This window comes from Trachypithecus francoisi, unplaced genomic scaffold (assembly GCF_009764315.1).
Source record: "Trachypithecus francoisi isolate TF-2019V2 unplaced genomic scaffold, Tfra_2.0 Lachesis_group8, whole genome shotgun sequence".
Lineage (NCBI taxonomy): Eukaryota > Metazoa > Chordata > Mammalia > Primates > Cercopithecidae > Trachypithecus > Trachypithecus francoisi.
The window spans coordinates 29,899,508-29,920,586 of NW_022681473.1; the positions used below are offsets into that span (position 1 = coordinate 29,899,508).

Below are 21,079 nucleotides of genomic sequence, written 5' to 3' on the forward strand. Positions count from 1 at the left end.
ACCCTACTTTATAGATTAGTTTTACTTACCAGCAGACCATTTTGTACTTTATTTGAATCTATTCTCAGGACTGCATAAATTTCTACCCACATAAGAAGACTCACAAGTCCACTTATCTATGCAGGTGAGTGGACCACGTACCATACATGAGTCTAGAGCTTCTTCCATGTTACACAAGGACACAAGATTTGGATCACTGGTATTCACAAAGAGCCCTTGTTCATAGTATGATCCCAACCCATTCTCACTGGTTCCAGAGGAATGTCCCTTTATGTTATCCTTATGTCGCAGAACTTGGAAACAATAACCACTTCATGAAAGCGAATGCTTGCATGCAGCTTACAGTGCATTGGATTTCCACTCACATTATCAGACATTTGTTTTCTAGACTTCATCAATAGAACCTTAAAGAAACTTCTGTTTCACCCTACATTTTTATCGATTCCAAGCCTACAGGTTTATTAGTAACCTGAACTTCAGCAGCTTGATATATAGGCCATCATCCTTATTGCACTATGAAATGTTTGATGTGTGTTCAATGTCCCTATGTCTGTGCCTTACTGGCAGAAACTAGAGCATGCAGGTACTGGCATTTTCTTGGTTTACATATACGTGGCAGCTCATTAATACTCTCTGGCGGCAACTGAAACTGGTAATTTATCAAAGATATCCAACGAGAAGAGAAAAAATCTGATACGTGAGCCAAGGGACGTTTGTTTAGTTGTTGTTGAGGGTGGAGAGACTTTAGACAAGATTTGAAATTAATTTCCAAATCAAATTTGAGAGCACCTTGTGGTAAATGGTAGGCTATAGCATCTTCCTTAGTCCAACATCTTGTAACAAAGAAATCTTCACATGTAGCCATTCTTATATTTTGAACTCTTTGTAGTTGTTTTAACATTTTTTCTAAATTTTTTCCAAGATATGTATGGCTTTTCAAATGGGAAGCATGTGATTCTATCCAAAAAGTAGCGCAGTGTTAATACAGTAATTTAAGAAACCATCCAGCAGAGGTCTCTGAACTTCATGGTTTAATAAGAGCATTTCGAACAATAAGTCAAACCTGATTCTTTGCATGACAGAAATATACTTCTATTGAGCATATTTTCCAGATTGGATTTTAGAATAACTGTATTTCACATAGGTTAAACTCTGCTTTTTCATGTTTAAAGACACTGAAGACTTACATTTTCAGATTTTTATTCCCCTAACTGGATAAAAACCTGGTTACCACCAACTTTGCACTATAAAAAGAATAAATATATATGAAAACGTGGAAGACAAAAGCAACAACTAATAATTCTACTATGCCACCAGCACTACAAAGGCATTGATGTAGTTTGACTTTCTTTCTATGCAGCCAAAATCTATGATTAAATCAAGCAACTGGCTGTGTTGCTTGATTTATAAAGAACATGCATGATTGGACTGTGAAGATATACTTTTCTTTGTGCAAAAGCAGGAAATAAATAAATACCAATTTGTATGTTTTGTGTTGCCAGCGATGAAATCTACATTGCTCCTTCAGGAGTGCAAAAGGAACGAATTCAGGTATGATAAAGGGATTCTTTAACCTCAGTGTCTCATCTTCTTAATTACTGTTTTATGAAATGGAATTAATTTTAAGAGAAAACGTTCATTTTATCACAACAATTTGAATAATCAACAAACATTTATTAATTATTAAATGTTTTTTAAGGTGGTAGATATCCTCCATACAACCAGTGTATGTTTTGAAATCTTATTCAGCCTATAGGGGGCAAAAGTGAATAGTGCAATCTTAAATCACAGTAAAGAACAAGTATGACTTTGCAGCTTTATAACACTACGATCTTTATCAGGCTGGTGGAATAATCAGATTGATGGTCTCAGATGAACCAAATTAATTCATATTTCATAATAGCAAAGTTACTCTAATTTCAAGATTTCAAGTTGTGAAACTTTGTTTCAGATTTTGAGAAGTCTCATTCTGTGTTAATACCGGAATAATACCCCAAATGTAGTTAAAGCAAACACATAATTATTTAACTTCTAATACAAGAAAAAAGGAAAGCTGCTTTGTTAATAAAACATTTATGTTGTAGTTTTTTGATAAACCCTGGCAGATAAAAGCTACAGATCAGAAGTACACATGCATTACTATATGTGGATCAGATACCCATCAACAGTAGACTGGATAAGGAAAATGTGGTACATACATACCATGGATTAGTATGCAGCCATAATGAAGAACAAGATCACGTCCTTTGCAGCAACATGAGTGGAGCTGGAAACCATTATCCTAAGTGAATTAGTGCAGGAACAGAAAAATCAAATACCGCATGTTCTCACTTATAGTGGGAGCTAAACATTGAGTACATACAATCACAAAGAAGGGAGCCTTCAAGTAGGCCACACACTGGGGCCTACTTGAGGGTGAAGGGTGGGAGGAGATTAGGATGGAAAAACTGCTGTCAGTTACTATGGTTATTACATGGGTGACAAAATAATCAGTACACCAGACTCTTGTAACGTGCAATTTACCTGTGTAACAAACCTCCACATGTACCCCTGGACCTAAAATAAAAGTTAAAAAAAAAAGACAAACCTCCACAAGTACCCCTGGACCTAAAATAAAAGTTAAAAAAAAAAAGAAAAACCTGTAGATCTCAAGAGTTAGAAAATTTTACTCAAAATTTTGGTTTTATTTTACAAAATGTGGGGAAAAAAATATTAACACCCATCTTTGGAATGTCGATTTCTTTATATAGGCTCTCTGAAATATAGTTGTGAAATTATAAGACAAAGTTGAGAAGCTAAATTGATGAAATGACAGCAGTAAAATCATTACATAAATAGTAATTTTCCTTATCATTTTTTGTCTTCAAATTTTTTTTAATTTTTGAGATTTGTATTAAACTTTTGAGAATATTTTTACTAGTAGAAATCATTTTTTATTTCTCAAAATTGTTATTTTGAGAAACTATATATTTAAAATGTAAAGTATATACATATATTAGCACTCTATGTATATGTATACTAAATATATACACAAGTATGTATACTATAAACACTTTCTTGTATCTTGTGTATATGTACACAAGAAAAGAAACATTTCTAGTTGGTATTTTATAAGCCTTCTTTTTTTTCTTTTTTTCCCTCTATAAATAGCCTGAAGACATGTTTGTTTGTGATATAAATGAAAAGGACATAAGTGGACCTTTGCCATCTAAGAAGCTAAAAAAAAGCCAGTGTACTCCTCTTTTCATGAATGCTTATACAATGAGAGGTATGCAGAAAATGTATTCAACATAAAGAATATTTGCAGAGTAGGCTCCTCTAAATAATGGTAATTATTATTTCAGTTAACATTTCTTGGATACCCACCATATGCAAGAATTTGGTGCATGAACTTACTCAGTTTTTACATCAACCTATGAGGAAGGTCCATTATTCCACTTACCCTCGTGCCCACCACCAACTTATTCCATGCCAGGAAAAATAAGCCTATAACCATATGTATACATATGTATAACTATATGGACTTTTTTTCTTTAAAAGCTGTAATTCGGTCTTCATTGAGCATGCGGCTTTCTTCTTCCTCCTTCAGGAGCAGGTGCAGTGATTCATACCCACTCTAAAGCTGCTGTGATGGCCACCCTTCTCTTTCCAGGACGGGAGTTTAAAATTACACATCAAGAGATGATAAAAGGAATAAAGAAATGTACTTCCGGAGGGTATTATAGGTATTTTTTTTCCTTTTCTTAAATAATTTGAAAAGAATTCTTCCTTCTCTTTGATAAATAGAACACTGATCATTTTATGGGTATAATGAGATGTCGTGGGATCTGTGTTAAATAATACTCCATTTAATATTACACTTCCAGACCTATTCTCATGACACAAATGGGATGTCTTCTTTTATGCATATAATGAGATGTCATGGGATCTGTGTTAAATAATACTCCATTTAATATTACACTTCCAGACCTATTCTCATGACACAAATGGGATGTCTCCCCTCCTCTCCCGCCCCTATCCCAGCCATGGTAAATTATTAGCAATATGAATAATGAAATGTTTGTTTAAGTAAACTGAAAAAAATCTTGACTGAGAGTTCTATCATGATGGAAAGACTATGTTCCTATATTGAGGCACCCAAAGATCTCTTCACCTTCACTTTGTCTTCAGAAATTTGAGCAGTGACTAAAGTTTATATTTCATGATGATTTAATTTAGTGTTTTTGGAATATTTTCATATTTAAGTTTTTTTAATAAAGTAGATCTCTATATTTTTAGAATTTTTCACTGTGGAAGGTGATATGGATAGTAAGTATAGATTACCATTCTAGATCAGTTTAAATAAATTCACCGGTCCACAAAAGTGTAGTAATTCTTCATAATTCTAGAATATAATGGCATGAAGAAATGTGTTCTCAGTGTTCAGGGACAAGCTAAGCATTTCATTTGAGTTTATTAGCATTCTCATTCCTGAACCTTCACTCTTAATTTCCTAAAGGGCTTGATTCTACCTTGCCTTGTTTAGAGGAAAACGGTGCCCGTTTTACTAAAGTGTTATTACCACAATATCGTATTCTTACTGCACATAATGGAATGTACATGTTTAAACTAGTGCACTGAGATATTGATTTGATTTCAGTTAATATTTATTGTGTGCTTAAAGCATTCCTCAGGACCGTGAAACACCAATTTACAAAAGTTAAATATTTAAATTAAGAGAAGTGTACATACTGAAGAAAGTAGAGTCCCAGATTGCCTCTTCCATATCTGGGGCTGAAGGAGAGGCCTTACGGGTGCTATCAGTTTCATATGAATTTTATTGTTTTGGTGAAGAAATAAAAATGGTCAGAAGAATCAGTTTTTCTGAAAAGAGGGAAAAGGTAAGGTAGAGGAACAGAGCATAAGAGAGTCTTTGCAATTTTGTAGAGAGGCCAAACATGGTGGCCCTTTGCAGTTTTGTTGGAGCCTAGCTGAGAAATGAGTAAGAGAGTCATTATCACAGCTCAGGAGGCAGTGTTATTGTGTCTGAATTTGAAGAGAATCCTGAGTCTAATCAAAAGAAGGGCAATGACAGCTGGATGAGGTAAGAAAGGATGGAGTTTAAAATTCTCTACTGTATTTTTTTTAAGCTTATCTTTTATATAAAGAACATCTTTAAAATACAGTCACATGTCACTGTGGATGGGGATATGTTCTGCAAAATGTGTCACTAGGTGATTTCATCATTGCTTGAACAGCAGAGTATACACACACAAACCTAGATGGTATAGCCTACTGCCCACCCAGGGCATAGCCTAATGCTCCTAGGCTACAAGCCTGCATAGCAGGTTACAGTACAAAGTACTGTAGGCAATTGCAACATAATGGTAGGTATTTGTGTATCTAAACATAGAAAAGGTTCGGTAAAAAAATACAATGTAAAAGATAAAAAGTGTCACACCTGTCTAAGGCCCTGACCATGAACGGAGCTTGCAGGACTGGAAGTTGTTCTGGGTGAATCAGTGAGTGAGTGGTGAGTAAATGTGAAGGCCTAGGACACTACACTGCTATAGACTTTATAAACATTGTACGTTTAGGCTACACGAAATTTATTGAAAACATTTCTTAATAATAACCTCAGCTTACTGTAACTTTTTTAGTTTATCAAACTTTTACTTTTTTTTTTTTAACTTTTGGACTCTTGTAATAGTACCTTAAAACACACATTATACAGCTATACAAAAATATTTTCTTTATATCCTTATTCTGTAAGTTTTTTCTATTTTAATTTTTTTTAACTTTTAAAATGTTTTTTGTTAAACTCTGAGACACAAACACATATATTAGCCTAGGTGTACACAAGGTCAGGGTCATCAATATCACTGCCTTCCACCTCCACACCTTGTCTCACTGGAAGGTCTTCAGGGGCAAGTAACATGCATGGAGCTGACATCTCCTGTGATAACAGTGCCGTCTTCTGGAATACCTCCTGAAGGACCTGCCTGAGGCTGCTTTACAGTTAACTTTTTAAAAACTATGTAAGTAGAAGGAGTACACCCTAAAATAGTGTTTTAAAATTATAGTGTAATACATAAACTACTAACATAGTCATTTATTATCATTATCAAATATTAAATACTGTACATAATTGTATATGCTGTACTTTCATAGAGCTAGCAGCACAGTAGGTTTCTTTACACCAGGATCACCACAGATATTTGCATAATATGTTGTGCTGTAACCTTATGACAGCTAAGCAGTCATTAGGCGATAGGAGTTGTTGGGAGCCGAAAATGCCAAAGGGATCGTGACCAACTCAGCATTCCACCGGAGGCTGTGTGATCAAACAGCAAACTGTTTATCATGAATGCAGGATGTGAGCAAACTCACCGTGCGCCTGCCACCAAAAGGTTAGCTGAGGAACATCCCTCCCTGGCGCAGGGCTCCTTGAAGTTATCTGTTGAGAAATCTAGCATCTATTGTTTGAAGGATGCAGTCTCGCAAGCCTGCTGTGAACCAAACGGCTGCCTGACAGCTGCCTATCACCCCCCCCACGATCACCCCCTATTTCTCGTTGTCTCTTTTACCAATAAATATGGAGGGCTATGTAAAGCTCAGGGCCCTTGTCCACTAGAGGCAAGGTGCCCCCGACCCCTTCTTCCAAATGTACTCTCTTGTCTTTATCTTTTATTCCCACGTTCACCCCCTTTGTTCAGTCCACCAGGTCCGTGCAGGTTAGGAGTTTTTCAGCTCCATTATAATCTTATAGGACCACTATCATATCTGTGATCTGACATTGACAGAAACATGTTTTCTGTCATGACTGTACTAGTTCTTACCAGGGAAGGTTAACATATGTATCTGTATAATGTATACGTATACACATGTGTATATAATATATATGTATACATATATTATAGTTGTATAATGGTATACATATATATAACATAATTGTACTCCCTTTCAGAAGCAACGTATCTATGGTACAGTGAAAACAATACTCTTTGAGGGTCAAAGGGCTATCCTGGCTCTCTTTCTCATTTAACTTGTCTGGATCAGTGTCAATGTTTGTAAAGTGGGAGGATTGGCTTGAATTCGCTTTCAGGTCTTATTTTGCTGTGAAATTATTTTGCTCCTGAAAATATATCTGACTATTGAGTGCATGCTAGAGAAAAATATAAGTTTGTGGTTCTCTTGGCCAATATTAGGAAAGATTTGAGACTAGCAATTCATTCCTTCAATATTAAGGATAGTATTTTTTTGTTTGTTTGTTTGTTTGTTTGTTTTTGAGACTAAGTCTGGCTCTGTTGCCCAGGCTAGAGTGTAGTGGCTCGATCTTGACTCATGCAACCTCTGCCTCCCGGGCTCAAGCCATTCTCTCACCTCAGTCTTCCGAGTAGCTGGGACTACAGGCATGCACCACCATACCTGGCTGATGTTTGTATTTTTTGTAGAGACAGGGTTTCACCATGTTGGCCAGGCTGGTTTTGAATTCATGAGCTCAAGCAGTTCACCTGCCTTGGCTTCCCAAAGTGCTGGGATTATAGCCATGAGCCACCGCACTCAGCCATAGTTATGGATATTCTATAATTACCACTGTTTTACTTAAGTGAAGTAATGGGCAGCTCTATACTCTTAATGATAATGGTTGGCCAAGTTATCAGTCACATGATGACTACTTAGTCTATGCTTGCCCTGCAGTAGCAATTTCTGAATACTTTAGCTAGAATTTTTTTTTTTTTTAATTTTAGCACTACAAAGTATCTGAGATACTAGTGCCACAAACCATGCTTGTGTTTATTGGTTTGCCTATCTCAGATACTTTGGGGTTCCGCAGAAATGAAATACAGTGATTTTGTATTATTGGGAAATTCTTAATATATAATTCAATTTTTAATCTTTCTATGCTTCTGATTCTGAAATATATCATTTGCCATATCCTTGTGTAAATATTATGATTGTCCCTGCTTCGAGGAAACGTTTGTATGATCTTGATGATTTCTTTGTTAGGTTTTGGTTTATTTTACAAATTTCTACCACTTAGGTTTAGGATTAGACCAAGCCTGCCACATTCCCAAAGTTTGATAGAGATGGTTATACAAGATACATAGAATAACACGCAATATCCTGTTCATAATTTGGAGTGGCTTTCCAGATACAAAGCGCGTGTCTAACTGGTTACTTGAAAAAATTACATATCATACACATAGCAATGCTTGATTTTTTTTAATGGAAAAAAAAATGGCTTGTTTTGTCTTACAGATATGATGATATGTTAGTGGTACCCATTATTGAGAATACACCTGAGGAGAAAGACCTCAAAGATCGAATGGCTCATGCAATGAATGAATACCCAGACTCCTGTGCAGTACTGGTCAGACGTCATGGAGTATATGTGTGGGGGGAAACATGGGAGAAGGCCAAAACCATGTAAGTGTAAATCAACATGGGGAAAAAAGTTACCTCCCGCTAAATGTGAAAGAAAATAAAGTATGTCAGTTGGTTTAAATTTAAATTGTTTATCGTTATTTCTAGATACTTAATTTATATTATATATTCATTCGTGAAGAAGTATTGATTGGATGAGCTATTGTTTGGCAAGGCTCTAGGAATGTTGATAGAGGAAGAAGACACAGATCCCAAGTTACGAAAGTTCTATTTCAGAAAGTGACATCTAGTTTTAAAAAAATGTAAATTTATGTAGGCAGTATATTTTAAACTCTCTTTCATTTCCTGAGAGGTATGTAATATGGTTGCATGACTTAATATGATTCCTTTCTGTGTTTTAAAAATGTTGAGGGCAAAATAAAGTTTTGGCCTAGAATTGAGAGAAAATACGTACTAGGAACAAAGAGTTAACTGCAAGAAAGGAGAAATGTGATTCTTTAGGATTGGAGAACTCTGTTGTTCAATAACCACTGGTTCCTTTTGCTTTTTCTTTTACAGGTGTGAGTGTTATGACTATTTATTTGATATTGCCATATCAATGAAGAAAGTAGGACTTGATCCTTCACAGCTCCCAGTTGGAGAAAATGGAATTGTCTAAGCCGAAAGGAAGTCTAATTATATACAGAGATAAAGCTCAACATAATTATTATTTAAATAAAAGCTATTTTTTTAATGAATTGAAATTTTTCATGATGCTACTAATTTGCCACTAAATACTGCAAATGGTCACCCTGAATCTCTTCTGACATTGGATGTTATTTGCTTACATTCTTATAATTTTAAATGAGGGGACAGTGAAATGACAATTTTATACTCTATGTTTTTGTTTATTTTTAAATCCTTAAGAGCAAAATATTTGCCTTTAATTTCTTTTTTATATATACTCTCAGAAAATTCCTCTTAATTTTTAAAGATGCTGGTGATAATAAAATTCATTGGAAAATTTCCTCATTGTGGAATGAGCATTTTCTTGTTTTAATGTTGGTGTCAGAAAATATATGTGAAACATTAAGTCCAAATTTATCCCTCAATGTTAGTGTCAAAATAATTTTATAGATTTCCCCTATTAACTTTAGTGTTTCCCTATAGTCTGCAATAGGGCACTCATTTTATATTGGGATCAGTTGTGAAATTCAGATCAGGTGGTGTTAACTCAAATTCCCTTAACCAAACAGATCTTGTTCAAACCAGTGATGTAATCAGAAAGTACTTTCTTTAAAATTGTTTTAAATTTTAGGTTTGGGGGTACACATGAAGGTTTGTTACATAGACAAACATGTCAAGGGGTTTGTTGTACATATTATTATGTCACCCAGGTATTTAGTTCAGTACCCAATAGTTATCTTTTATGCTCTTCCTCCTCCCACCCTCCCCCATCAAGTAGACCCCAGTGTCTGTTGTTTCCTTCTTTGTAGTCATAAGTTATTACCATTTAGCTCCCACTTATAAGTGAGAACATGCAGTATTTGGTTTTCTGTTACTGTGTTAGTTTGCTAAGAATAATAGCCTTCAGCTCTATCCATGTTCCCGCAAAAGACATGATCTTGTTCTTTTCTATGGCTGCATAATATTCCATGGTGTATATGTACCATATTTTCTTTATCCGTTCTGTGATGGGCATTTAGGTTGATTCCATGTCTTTGCTCTTGTGAAGAGTGCTGCAGTGAACATTTGTGTGCTTGTATCTTTACGGTAGAATGCTTTATATTCCTTTAGGTATATACCCAGTAATACGATTGCTGAGTCAAATGATTGTTCTGCTTTTAGCTCTTTGAGAAATTGCCATGCTGCTTTCCACAATGTTTGCACTAATTTATAATACCAACACTGTGTAAGGGTTCCCTTTTCCCTGCAACCTTGCCCCAGGCTGGAGTGCAGTAGCGCAATCTTGGCTCACTGCAACTTCTGCCTCCTGGGTTCAAGCGATTCTCCTGCCTAAGCCTCCCAAGTAGCTGGGATCACAGGCGTGCTACCAGGTCCGGCTAAATTTTGTATTTTAGTAGAGACAGGATTTTGCCATATTGGCCAGACTGGTCTCAAACTCCTAGCCTTATGTGACCCGCCCACCTCAGCCTCCCAAAGTGCTGTGATTACAGTCATGAGCCACTGCCCTCAGCCTATTTTCTGGATTCTTGGCGGAGGTTCTTCCACTGGGGAAAAATAGTTTTAGCCACCTCTGGTTAACTTCATTTTCCTTGTTTTAAAATGCAGCTAATGAATAAGATAAAGTGCTTAATCCAGTGTAGATGTTCAATAAATATTAGTGTTTTTTAAAATACCTTTTAATCCTCATAATAGTCTTTTGAGATAGATATTATACCTATTTTCTTAGGTGAGAAAATTGAGGCTCAGATAGGAATAATAAATATGTAGAATTTAAGAGAAAATAGGTAAACTTCTTAACACAGTACCTGTCATATACTATGTATGCACTCAAAATATAAACTTCATTTCCTAAAAACCCCTCACCTAGCTATCTTCAAAGTAATTGTCATGCAAGTAAACCATTTAGAGTATGCAGCAGCAGCACATCTCCAATTGTATATTTCCTGAGAGTGCAGAAAAGATTGCAAAACCTGCTTTAGAAGTGGGGGAACAGCTGGTGGAGGACTATATTTCCTAGTTAATATCCCTTTTTTTTAAGAATATGATCCTTTCTATGTGACTGCTAGGAGCCAAGGTCCAAAGATGAATACAAATCCAGGCTGGGAGCTAATCCTCAGTGCCTGCACATAGGTGTTCAGTGAATGAGGGAGGGGGAAGCAGGCATTCTTTACATGCCCTTGTTGACTGTTGTTCTCCCAGTTATTCCAGCTTCTTTAAATAAGAGGAAAATTTGGTTACAAATGCAGGATTAAACTGGTAAGAGATCTAAATCAAACACATTTTTTATTTCATTAGGTGCAGGACATGCCATTCACTCTCAGATTGAATAAGGGATTTGATTTGTTTTTCTAAGACCATCAGAGGGGGCACAAAAGAACCAGCGACTAGGCAAGTGTAGGAGCAAAACTACACTTCTCACAGCCCCACTCCTGTCGGGATGTTGGGACTGTAGGAACTCCGTCCGAGAGCCCCACCGGGGGACTCTGTCGGCCTTCTTTGCCGGAGGCCGACAGACCTCTTCCCCACACCTTAGGTGACCAAAATAAACTTGCAGTTTTGCTCCTACACTTGCCTAGTCGCTGGTTCTTTTGTGCCCGCTCTGGTGGTCTTAGAAAAACAAATCAGGATTAACACATTTTAGTCCAGAGACTGTCAATTGTTTCTCAAATGATTCTAGAACCTTTTGGTCCCACCCAGCTTTCTTGTGAGAGATACTTCAAAATAACATAGTTCCCCAGAGAACGACTCAAAATCAGAAAGGTAAAGTAATAATCTTAAGGAGTGTTCATTTTATATCTCAATTTGTTCAAATACTTCCCTTTTGAGAAAATTTTGCCATATCTCATCAGCAGCTGTAGTCAAGATGGTCAGATGTGGAACTAATAATGTTGACATCACTATTCAAGAGGCAATTTGAATTATCCCACCAAGTTTCTTTAAAGCAGGACTGCAAGGCCCAGCACAGGAAAGAGAATGGAGTAGACATCCTCAGGGTGCTGAATATCTCTTCCTATGACTGGGTAGGAAATCTTTATCCCTCAAGGGATATTGCTGTAAACCTTCGTTAGCAAGTAGATATCAATAAATGTTGAATGAATGACTCTTGGCCCTCCAGCAATATTAAACGGGATTGAAGAGTAAAAGAAGTGTCTAGGTCACCTCCTCCAAATTCCATTGTAAGAGAATTGAGCCTAAGAAGAATGAATGTCATGTTAACTTTTATGTTATGGGGCATAATTGGTTAATGTTGTTAATGGAGTAGGACTGAGAAAGTCTTAAATTCCAGAATGGAAGGGGTGGTTAATAAATAAATCAGTAATGTATTACATCTCAAAGGAAGGAATTGGAAAGAGTAGGATTATAAAATCTTGTTGAGCTTATCTGCTATCTCTTTACTAAATGTCTTTAATTTGTATGTCTTCCCAATAGCAAACTATGAATCACTTTATACGTTAACTGTGTTTAATAATTGCATGAAATACTATAGTTTAGCAAGCACTTTCACCCTTCTAGTCATCTCAGCAATCCTGATGTCAGTGTTAACACCATCTGCCAAAAAACATAAGCTTCTGGCGAGAGACAGGGCCATGTCCTATTTCCATAGCCCTGTGTCTACTCATAGTAGACAACCAAAAAATACTTGCTTTTTGAATAAACCCTCATGTTAACAATGAGACACGGGTTCAGAGAGGTTAACTTGCCCAAGACCCGTGAGCAGGAGTGGGGAATTTGTCCTAGGCCTTTGGCTGTAAATTGTGTGGCATTTTCTCAACCTGGATGAATGAACCCCTCTCAGCAAATGCACATCTCTGCATTTTATTCATGAATCTTCAAATTATTCAAGATAATAAACATAGGGATATTTTCAGGTTGATTTGTCTGTTTTTATTCCTTACATAAATTTCAGGCGTATTCTAACATTTTAGTAAAACTGCATACATATTTTAACAATATGCATAGAGGTGATTTACATCACCATGTTAGAATATTAGGATGTTATCCATCACACGCCGGGGCCTGTTGTGGGGTAGGGAGAGGGGGAAGGGTAGCATTAGGAGATATACCTAATGTAAATTATGACTTAATGGGTGCAGCACACCAACGTGGCACATATATACATATGTAACACACCTGCACGTTGTGCACATGTACCCTAGAACTTAAAGCATTAAAAAAAAAACAAAATGTAGCCAACCGTGGTGACATGCACCTGTAATCCCAGCTACTTGGTAAGGCTGAGGCATGAGAATCACTTAACATGGGAGGCAGAGGTTGTAGTGAGCAGCCAAGATAATGCCACTGCACTCCAGCCTGGGTGACAAAGTGAGACTCTGTCTGAAAATAATAACAATAATAATTTCACCACCACTGAGATTATCTTGTGACATGCTTTGTCCAACAAAATGAGGCAGAAGGGACATTATACAGTTCTGATCCTGGGTCTCAGGAGGCCTGGGGTTTCTGCTGTGTTGCAGAACCCCGCCCAGCCATCCTGAACAGAAAAAAAAAAAAAAAAAAAAAAAGAATATTAGGATGTTATCATAGAAGCAATTATTTCTCTATCTCCCTCTACAATTTTTAGGAATGAACTTAAACTGATAAGCCTGCACATTTCTGCTCTTTCCACTTTGTTCTAGTAGTCTTTCACAGATATGAAGATCCTGATGGCCACTGGTTAGTGTAGCTTAAAAATGTGTTGATTCTGCTTTAAATTAAAACCTCTAAAGGCTTTGCACCTAAGTGATGCTTTCCAAAGGTACTTTCAAAGCCATTTACAGGATTTCAGATATAATTCTGTCCTTTAAATCTCCTTTTTTTTTTTTTTTTAGCAATTATTGCAGTTAATTAAATTGTATGACATCTCTAGTGCTCTTATCACACAATAGAATGAATTAACTCATTTTGATCAACATTAATCAATGTCATATCAGCAATCAATGTGTGCCATTTATAGAAACACTCTGAAAAACCCTTCTTTCCTCTATCTTCCTAAATTTCAGAACTTTATTCTGATTTTCTCCTTACTTCTTTTTATCCAGAAAGCAAACTTGAACTTCTACTTCAAGTTGCTGGCTCCCTTTGCAGCCAAGAATGACATTGTTTAAAAACCTTGCTATGTTGTGAAAACTGGCACTTTGAAGGATATGACTTTGGCCCATAGTAACTTGGTAAAAATGTTACCATTTAGCCATTTACCATTTACCATTGATTGATTCTGACTCATCAAGCTTACCAATAAATGTGATTTTAAGTATAAGCCTTAACTATAAGCCTTAATCCTCTGCTTGTGGAGCTTGGGGTTTATATGGGCACAGGATAGGGGCGTGGCAGGCCAGAGTGGTCTTAGAAAAGGCAACATTTGGGTGTGAAAACAGGAATGCTTGTTCCCATTTAGGTCCATGGGTTTCCAGGCTTGAGGGTGGGGCCTTTGCCGGGGAACTGCCCTCTTCTACTTAGTATTTCCCCACCTCCTGCCCATATCATTAGCATTTTTAATAATTTTACATTGACCTTGAGCAGAATCACTTAACTTTCATTTTCTGGTTGGCATTTTCTAAGGGTCTTGTAACTCCAAATTTCACAAATCTTCTTTTGTACTCAGTACTTGTTTAGTGCTCAGGTGTTGGTACGTGTGTAGAGTTAAGCTGCTGTTGGTGTCTACCCAATTTCCCTCACTCATTGGACCCACCTCCACTCACCCACATCCCGCGAGGCTCTGGGATGATGTCAGTCACAGTGTTCTACCTGCCCTCTTGCTGCAGCCATAACCACGTGACCCCGACCTGGCCAGTCCTGTCCAGTCGTGGCACACCGTTTCCCTGCCTACAGAGGGGTTCCAAGTCTTAGGTTCCTAACTCAAGGAGAGGTGCCAGGACCCACCTCCACTTCCAGATAAAGAAAACCTATCTGTGTTTGAAGAGAATGAAACCAACACACAAAGAAAAGTATAAAAAGCAGAGCCAAGATATAGAAATAGTTCTACTACAGCGTTTTAGTACTTGGATTTAGCAGTACCTTTGGATTCACCTTCAGCCTTTTGAGTCAGAAGTGATGAACAGATTTGCTTTTTTAAACGTTATTTTGAGATGATTTATTTCATAATAGAGTCTTACACAATGTCTAATAGTATATCAAACCAAATGCTATGCAATTGTATGAAATAAAAGGCTAACACATTAATCTTGATGACACTCAAGCCTTTTATGCATACTACTTCATATAAAACTGGTAAATAAAGGAATGTTACTGGTACATTGGTATAATACGGAAATTGCATGGATTCATACACAATTTTTCTGAGCACATTATTTTAAAGCAATCAGGGCAAGATTTCTCATAATGAGAAATCTTTAAAGATATATGAAAACATTTTGAAAAAAAAGGTGAAAATCTGCAGAAGTTTCTTCTTTATGGGGAAAAAAAGCCTGATTTAGTAGCTTTAGGGACCTTCAGTATTTTTCATTCTATTAAGCTATCTGGAGCAAGCATGGATAAAGACACTAAGAAGCTATTTCTAGTTATATAAAACAATGGATTAATTAGGAAGGCTACAGACTGGATACGATTTTAAAATTTGATGAACATTGAATTTTTCAAAGCAAACGCCTTCTAATACTTACATCTTAAAGGAGGAAGCACAAGTCCAGGAAATTATAAGGAAGCAAATGATTAACAGCCATGAATACTAGAAGAAAGCTAACTGTGCTAACATATTTATTAGTAATATTTTTATTGGTATTCTGGTTATATAGTTCATAAGTTTTCAGTGTCTTCCTCAACCTTGTCTACTCCATTTGCCTTATTATTTTTGGTACAGCATCGATTTTTCAGGAACACATATATGGTGTTAGAGCAGTGGTCCCCAACCTTTTTGTCACCAGGAACCAGTTTTGTAGAAGCCAATTTTTCCACAGATGGGGGTGGGGGGCGTGGTTTCAGTATGAAACTGTTCCACCTCAGACCATCAAGCATTAGATTCTCATAATGGGTGCACAACCTAGATCCCTCACATGTGCAGTTCACAATAGGGTTCCCACTCCTATGAGAATCTAATGCCACCAGTGATCTGGCAGGAGGCAGAGCTTGGGGGGTAATCCTCGCTTACCTGTGGCTCATCTGCTGTGTGGCCTGGTTCCTAACAGGCCATAGACCAGTACAGGTCCATGGCCTGGAGGTTGGGAACCCCTGTGTTAAAGCATTTATATTACATTTATATACATGCATACTCGTTCTGAAAAGGATTGAGAATCTCTGAAGATATAGAGAGGAAGATATACAGAGGAAAATCAAACTGTTTTTTCTTTCTCTCACTCAATAACACCACAGAAAACTTCTGTGACTACTGGTTACCAAGACATATGTCGGGGATTTTTCCCCACCAGCAACCAATCAGTTCTGCAGCAGACACCATCTGCTGGGTGTCCGCCAATCCAATTTCAACAATATCTAACTAGAAACAGCGTCGGATTCCACAGGTGGAAGGTTGAGTCCCAGAAGGCTGCCCTCCACTTCCAATGCCTATTGCAAGCCCCAGGTTGTGACCTGTGCTTCTGACTGACCTGCTATAAATTGGGATTCCCACCATTCCCTCCTTGGATTTAATTAGCTTGCCGCAATGGCTCACAGAACTCACCGAACTCAGGGAAAACGTTTACCAGTTGATTATAAAGGATATTACAAAGAGCACAGATGAAGAGATGCATAGGGCAAGGCACAGGGGAAGCGGGTGCAGAGCTTCCACATCCTCTCCAGGCATGCCATCCTCTAGAATTCTATACGTGTTCAGGTATCTGGAAGTTTGTCCAAACTCTGTCCTTTTGGGCTTTTACGGGTGCTTCATTATGTAGGCATGATTGATTAAATCATTGGCCATTGGTAATCAGCTCAACCTTCAGCCCCTTTTTCCCTTCCTGGAGGTTAGGAAGTGGGGTTGAGAGTTTCAACCCTCTAATCCTGCCTTGGTCTTTCTGGTGACCAGTCCCCATCCTGAAGCTACCTGGAGACTGCCAGCCATCAGGCAATCATTAGCATATAAAAAGACACATCACTTTGAAGAGTCCAAGGATTTTTAGGAGTTGTATGCCAGAAAACCTGAGACAAAGATAAAATATATATTTCACAACATAGGATAAGATAATATTAAAATTTACATAATAAGATGTGGGAGGAAAAGGGAAAGAAAGGAAGAAACAGAAATACAGATATTAAAGTTGAAGGGTGAGGTTAAAGCTAAAACAAAATTAAAGCCCTGTGTTAGTAGATAAACTATTCAGATTTTGTGCCAAATAAAGTGGCAATTCCTTAACAAACCAGTTTTTTACTATTACTATTTATCTCATGCTGAACAATGTCATTGTCTGGGTTAAATACTGGAGATTCATTGTCTCACGGTCATGGAAAACTAGGACATGGACACACAAAGAGTGAGATTCAGAGCGGAAGTATAGTTGACGAAAGAAAGAGAAGAGAAGTGGGCACTTCTGTTATGAAGTGCAGGAGGTTTCATAGATGACCTATATTGAGTAGACAGTGTTTGATTTACATGGGGCATGAAAGATTGGTCAGACCAAGTGTGCCATTTGCATAGCACGTGAAAATCTGGCCACCCTACACCCTCACTTTAATCTTTTATTATGCAGATGGATTCTATACCTGGCTGGTGCCATGTTGCCTGTTCCTTTACTGCACATGTGGTGACAAAGAAAAGGGAAGATGGAGCCTCCATGTTGAACATGCCTGGCCCCAGGTAGCCCTTTTCTATTGGCAGAGCTGCTGGCATTCACTGTGCAAGTTTCCAGCTTGCTTATCAATGTCTGCAGTTCAATTTTTCAGGCTTATTTTTGTTAGAAAAGAAATTATTTGGGGGCTCCTTTTTGTTAAAAGGGTAATCTTGATAAGGAGTCTTTTGCCTTCATTATCTGCCTAAATAATTTCTAAAGAATTTCTTTCTAGCTCCTGTATCAATGCTATCAGGTTGGCTATTTGGGGTTAGATTTAAAAATAAGAGCATAAATTTGGTAGGAGAATTTAAATATTTTTACTCCTTTGGTTAACAAGGGATATGGTAGAGACTTTTATTTAGATCTGTGAAAACTTTTAAGTTATTTCCACGTTTATTTATTGATTTTTCAGCTTAAATTCATGTGTGTAATAAACATGTACATTTGACATGATTTTAAAAATTCAAAATGTACATATTCAAAATCTAAAATATATCCTTCTTCTCTTTGGAGGCAACCTCAGTATCAATTTCTTGCAAATCCCTTCACAGATGGTCTATGCAAATATAAAAATATATCTACACTTATCTGCATTGGACACAAGGATTCACCACCCAGATCCCTTTTCATGGGAGGACTTATTGCTTCAACTCTTAGGAGTACTGTCAGCCCCATTCAGAGATCTCAGCTGCAGATTTGCTTACCCAAGGCCGTGTCCTTCCCAGGGAAGCCCATATCCAGTGACTGGGAGCAGGGGTATGAGGGCTCAGCCATTTCACCCTGATGCTGGACATGTCTGATGTGCCAAATTTAGTTCCAGCACTCTCCCTGGGGCAGCTGAGGCTCTCAGGCCTGTATTGCAGCTTGACTTCTCCCTCAATTCAAACCTGCTTCTGCTTCCTCCCTTTCACAGGCAGGGCCACCAACAGCCCTGGTTTTCCTAGGACTGAGGGGGTTTCCAGGATGCTGGATTTTCAGTGCTAAAACTAAGGCTGTTTGAGGAAAACTGGGACAAATGAGTCATCCTATCCACATGTGTTGATATCAAGGACACCACCTAATGGTGACATCCTGCATACTAAACTTTCTCTCAGAGGCTGCTTCCTAGGGAACTAGCCTATGACAGTCAATGGCAAGAGTGGTCTAAGAAAGTAGGTGGTAAGATAGCTTTGGAGCTGAATATCTTACCACCAAGTTGACATTGAGGACCCCATCTAGAGGTGGGTGGGATAGATAGCTCCTGGCATAAGGTGATGGTCCAATTATTGAAACTTTCACCAATGGTGAAGTGGGATAGCATACTAAGGAAGGGAAAAACACCAGTACACACCATGTATCAGGCATTTGAAAATTATGGAAGAAATAGTCACAACAATGACAGTGGGAGCGGATGATTACTGTGATTGTTGCTTTGTTAAAGATAACAAAAGGCTGAGAGTGATTAATGGGTAATTAAAAGTGAAGAGTGGAAGCCAGAGGGCTTCCTTGGTAGCCAAGAGACTCTTCTGCCGTAGGAAAGCAGAGAAAGCTGAAGAACAGGCTCAGGTTTTAATCATCAGAATACCTGAGATTCAGAATGTTATACTCCCAACTAAGGCAGGTCTACCATGACAAGGCCAAGGCCCTTGCCGGGAAAAAATAGGACTCTGACACATGGGATGGGCAAACCAGCATTGATGGCTCTGAAAATCTTTAATGCTCAGATTCTTGCACTTCCCAAACCTGCAAAAGTGAATTCCCTCCCTGTTAAGAGTTAGCATTCCTTCCTTGCCTCTCCAGCTCAGGACAACATATAATGTCCCCAGTATCTGTTTCACTTCCCCTTCTGGCCACTAGGTGCATAACGAGGGTTAAGTCACAGAATAACTCAGCCGCGATTGTGCTAGGTCTGACAAGAAAGGAAAGAGTCCCCAAAGAAACTGCAACACCTAACTAGCAGGTACCAGCAGGCGCCACGGGAGGTCCATGGAAACGAACCCCAAGAGTGCTCAATCAAGAAAGCTGGGACATAAGGCTGGTTATGAAAGAGTTCATTTATTTTCCTAAAATACAAGATTTAACACTTTGGCTAGGATCCCAGCAGATGGGGTCAGTCTGCTACATGGATGGCTCCTAGAAGCGTGGCAAAAGCAAGGACCCATGCTGAGTGAAACTAAGATATAAGAATTTCTATAGCACATGGTGGAAGAATAGATTGAAAGATGTAGGGACGTGGGCAGGCTGGAGTGGATGTACAGTGTAAGGTCAGATAGCACACTAGATTACTACAGTTCATGGGAAGGCCTGGACATGCTATTTATCAAGGCTACAGAAAGCACTGGTGAAAGGGATCCCAGCATTACTAACTATCCCAGGGTGAAAGTAGGAGAGATCATTACAGCATTCAGCTCACACGTACCAATGGTGATAAGACCCCAAAACAATAGAAATCAATAGACACCTGCCAGCAGCTTTTCACCGTCAAAAACCAAGTGATACAATTATTTCATAATGAGTGGTAAGATCAAAATCACAGCCAAGGGGGCCTCATCTGCAGAATTATACAGATGATTAAAACAACACAGCTTCAGGTTGGGTGCGGTGGCTCACGCCTATAATCCCAGCACTTTGGGAGGCTGAAACGGGTGGATCACTTGAGGTCAGGAGTTTGAGACCAGCGTGGCAAACATGGTAAAACCCCTGTCTCTACTAAAAATACAAAAATTAGCCAAGCATGGTGGTGCATGCCTGTAATTCCAGCTACTCAGGAGGCTGAGGCAGAAGAATTGCTTGAACCTAGGAGGCAGTGGTTGCAGTGAGCGAAGATAGTGCCACTACACTCCAGCCTGGGTGATAGAGTGAGATTCTGTTTAAAAAAAAAAAGAAAAAGAAAAACCCAAACAACAACAAAAAAACCCAGCATCCATAGGAACAAGACAGAGAGACCGTCAACAAAGTCACCCCAAAATAAACTCTGCAAATATTCAGAGGCCTGGCACTCAACTTGTACCTTCAGAAGAAATCAAGACTGGATGATCAGGAGGCTGAGTGCAGTCACCCCAGTAAAAACACAATGTCTTATCCAGTTTCATGACCTCAACTGTTATCTGGACCCAGAACCCTCTGATGAAAAGAGAGGATAGTCTCCAGATAAAATGACTTTGTAACACCATGGCAACACAAGAGATATTGATTCAGTCCTGTCCCCAAGGGGCCTATGGATAACTCTACAGTGGGAGCAGAGGGAATACCCAAGTATATGATTACTGTCGGACATAGAATATGAGGTGATATTGACAGCTAGAGACCTGAAATGTCATCTTGATCCCCGCTATTACAAGAGACTC

At 38.2% G+C, this 21,079-nt stretch overlaps 1 protein-coding gene across 3 annotated transcripts in view; it reads left to right on the forward strand.

The window, feature by feature from the left end:
• APIP (APAF1 interacting protein) overlaps nt 1-9,374 on the forward strand; it is a 41,071-nt gene extending 31,697 nt beyond the window's left edge. For all 3 annotated transcript variants that reach the window (XM_033207749.1, XM_033207748.1, XM_033207747.1), the window contains 5 exons: nt 1,503-1,551; nt 3,151-3,268; nt 3,590-3,725; nt 8,242-8,409; nt 8,926-9,374. In XM_033207749.1, the coding sequence (XP_033063640.1) occupies nt 1,503-1,551; nt 3,151-3,268; nt 3,590-3,725; nt 8,242-8,409; nt 8,926-9,025 (571 nt within the window). In that variant the 3' untranslated portion in view covers nt 9,026-9,374. The remainder of the gene's footprint in view (nt 1-1,502; nt 1,552-3,150; nt 3,269-3,589; nt 3,726-8,241; nt 8,410-8,925) is intronic.
• Nucleotides 9,375-21,079: the final 11,705 nt, after the last annotated feature.